Source organism: Charadrius vociferus, unplaced genomic scaffold (genome assembly GCF_000708025.1).
Source record: "Charadrius vociferus isolate BGI_N301 unplaced genomic scaffold, ASM70802v2 scaffold955, whole genome shotgun sequence".
NCBI lineage: Eukaryota > Metazoa > Chordata > Aves > Charadriiformes > Charadriidae > Charadrius > Charadrius vociferus.
This window is the reverse complement of record NW_009648448.1, coordinates 160088-162885: the sequence shown is the minus strand read 5'-3', so window position 1 is coordinate 162885 and position 2798 is coordinate 160088. Positions and strand designations below refer to the sequence as shown.

At 63.0% G+C, this 2798-nt stretch overlaps 1 protein-coding gene across 1 annotated transcript in view; it reads right to left on the bottom strand.

The window, feature by feature from the left end:
- The window catches only part of LOC104286919 (cytochrome P450 4F22), a 9004-nt gene that overhangs the window by 4860 nt on the left and 1346 nt on the right, over positions 1-2798 (bottom strand). The window contains exons 2-5 of the mRNA XM_009885563.1: positions 2491-2620; positions 2187-2331; positions 1379-1432; positions 1137-1293 (exon numbers count right to left, since the gene is read on the bottom strand). Coding sequence (XP_009883865.1) covers positions 1137-1293; positions 1379-1432; positions 2187-2331; positions 2491-2620 — 486 coding nt within the window. The remainder of the gene's footprint in view (positions 1-1136; positions 1294-1378; positions 1433-2186; positions 2332-2490; positions 2621-2798) is intronic.

Sequence of the window (2798 nt, the reverse complement as noted above, 5' to 3'; positions counted from 1 at the left end):
GGGTGGGGTGGGGGATCAAGGGCAGCTGGTGTGGCCCTTTGTGTCTAGAACTGTCCCCCAAAATGGCTGTGGGGCTTGGGGACAAGTCTGCTGCTGCCACAGGGCTGCTTGGCTTGGGGACAAGGGCCCAGGCACATCCCTGACACTGCCAGGGGACCACAGGGCTTGGGGACAAAGGCAGGGACGAGTCCCTGATGCAGCCAAGGGGCTGAGGGGCTTTAGGATATGGCTTCAGCCACATCCCTGATGCTGCTGAGGGGTCGCAGGGCTTCGGGCTGTCCCCAAAAACACAGCTGAGAGGTCACATGGGTGCAGGTTGTCCCCAAAACCACATCCGAGAGGTCACAAGGCTCCGGGTTGTCCCCAAAAACACGTCTGAGGGGTCGCGTGACTCCAGACTGTCCACAAAACCCCATCCGAGGGCTCACAGGGCCCCAGGTTGTCCCCAAAAACACGTCTGAGGGGTCACAAGGCCTCAGGTTGTCCCCAAAAACCTGTCCGAGGGGCTGCAGAGCTCCAGGTTGTCCCCAAAACCACGTCTGAGGGGTCGCAGGGCTGTAGGTTGTCCCCAAAACCACGTCTGAGGGGTTGCAGGGGTCCAGGTTGTCCCCAAAAACACGTCTGAGGGGTTGCAGGGCCTCCGGTTGTCCCCAAAAACCTGTCTGACGGGTAGCAGGGCTCCAGGTTGTCCCCAAAAACATGTCTGAGGGGCTGCAGGGCTGTAGGTTGTCCCCAAACACACATCTGAGGCATTGCAGAGCTCCAGGTTGTCCCCAAAAACACATCTGAGGCATTGCAGAGCTCCAGGTTGTCCCCAAAAACACATCTGAGGCATTGCAGAGCTCCAGGTTGTCCCCAAAAACACATCTGAGGCATTGCAGAGCTCCAGGTTGTCCCCAAAAACACATCTGAGGCATTGCAGAGCTCCAGGTTGTCCCCAAAAACACATCTGAGGCATTGCAGAGCTCCAGGTTGTCCCCAAAAACACATCTGAGGCATTGCAGAGCTCCAGGTTGTCCCCAAAAACACATCTGAGGCATTGCAGAGCTCCAGGTTGTCCCCAAAAACCACATCCGAGGGGTCGCAGTGCTCCAGGTCGTCCCCCAAAACCTGTCCCAGTTCAAAAGGCCTAACGCGGGGTGCCGGCCAGGCAGCGGGTGCTCACGTGCATGATGTGGGTGCTCTGGTTGAAGATGGCCACGTAGGACTTGAGGACGTCCCCGTGGAAGGCGGGTGTCAGCAGGCGCCGGTGCCGACCCCACTTCTGCCCGTGGCTCAGCAACAGCCCGTCCCCTGGGGCGAGACACCCGGTTCCATCCGTGGGGGGCACCCATGGGTGCTGTCCCACCCCTCCCACCACCCCCGAGCGCCCACTCACCCAGCCAGGGCTTGAGGAAGCCGTAGAAGAGCTGGTCCTTGGGGGCGATGGAGGCTGCGAGAGAGGGGAGCGGGAGCTGGTGAGGGGTGCCACCAGGGTGGCATCGGGTCCCCGCAGGGGCCCACAAGGAGGGTGTCCTTAGGGACCCCCAGTCTGCACCCATAACCACCACAGGGTGGGCTTTTGGGTACGACCACGTCACCGGGGTTGGCCGTGGTGACACCTTTGGGTGGCTCTGGGGACCCTCAGGGAGAGGTTGGTGGCCACCATGGCGTGGCATTTGGGCTGGCCATGGGTGACACCTTTGAGTGGCCCTGGGGACCCTCAAGGAGAGGTTGGTGGCCACCATGGCATTTGCATTTGGACTGGCCATGGGTGACACCTCTGGGTGGCCCTGGGGACCCTCAAGGACGGGGCCGGGCCCCACGCCCCCAGCCCAGCCGCAGTGCCACCTCTGGGGGACCCTGGGGACCCTCAGGGAGAGGTTGGTGGCCACCATGGCGTGGCATTTGGGCTGGCCATGGGTGACACCTTTGAGTGGCCCTGGGGACCCTCAAGGAGAGGTTGGTGGCCACCATGGCATTTGCATTTGGACTGGCCATGGGTGACACCTCTGGGTGGCCCTGGGGACCCTCAAGGACAGCATGGTGGCCACATTGGGACCGGCCAAGGGTGGTTCTGAAGACCCTTGGGGTTGGGTTGGTGGCCAACCACAGGATGTGCGTTGGACGTGGCCCAAGTCCCCAGGCCAGCCGCAGTGCCACCTCTGGGGGGCCCTGGGGACCCCTCGGTGGCCCTCGTGTCCTACCTGAGGCCAGGAGGATGGGGCGGAGGGTGGTGGGGTGGAAGAGGCGGAGGATGGGTGTCCACGGCGTGAGCCACCAGAGACAGCCGTGGCGGTACTGTGCCACCAACTCTTCCTCCTGCTGCAGTCCCTCCTCCGTGCTCTTCCCCTGCCCCACGGGACGCCGTAGGGCTCAGTGACGAGTTTGGGGACACCCTTGTCCCCAGTGTCACGGCCGGCCTTAGGGACTTGCGTGTCCCTTGTGCTCAGCCTTGGGGACATCCTCCGGTTGGGGTCACGTATGGTCTTGGGGACACCCAGAGCTCACGTGCCAGCGCCGTGGCCCTGCCGTCACCCGTGCCTGTGTCCCCACTCCGTCCCTGCTGTCACCCTCCATCAAGGTGCCACCCCCCTCGCAGTTGCCACCATCCCCTCCCTGCTGTCCCCGTGCCACCACCCTGTCCCCAACACACTCCCTCAGCCTTCACCACTGTGTCCCCACCGTTCCCTTGAAGGTGCCACCACTGTCCCTCCACTGTCCCCCAGCAGGTGCCACCCTCCTGTACCCATCGTCACCCCTCAGGTGACACCATCCTATCCCTGTCATCCCCATGTCCCTGTCACCTCCCCCCCCAC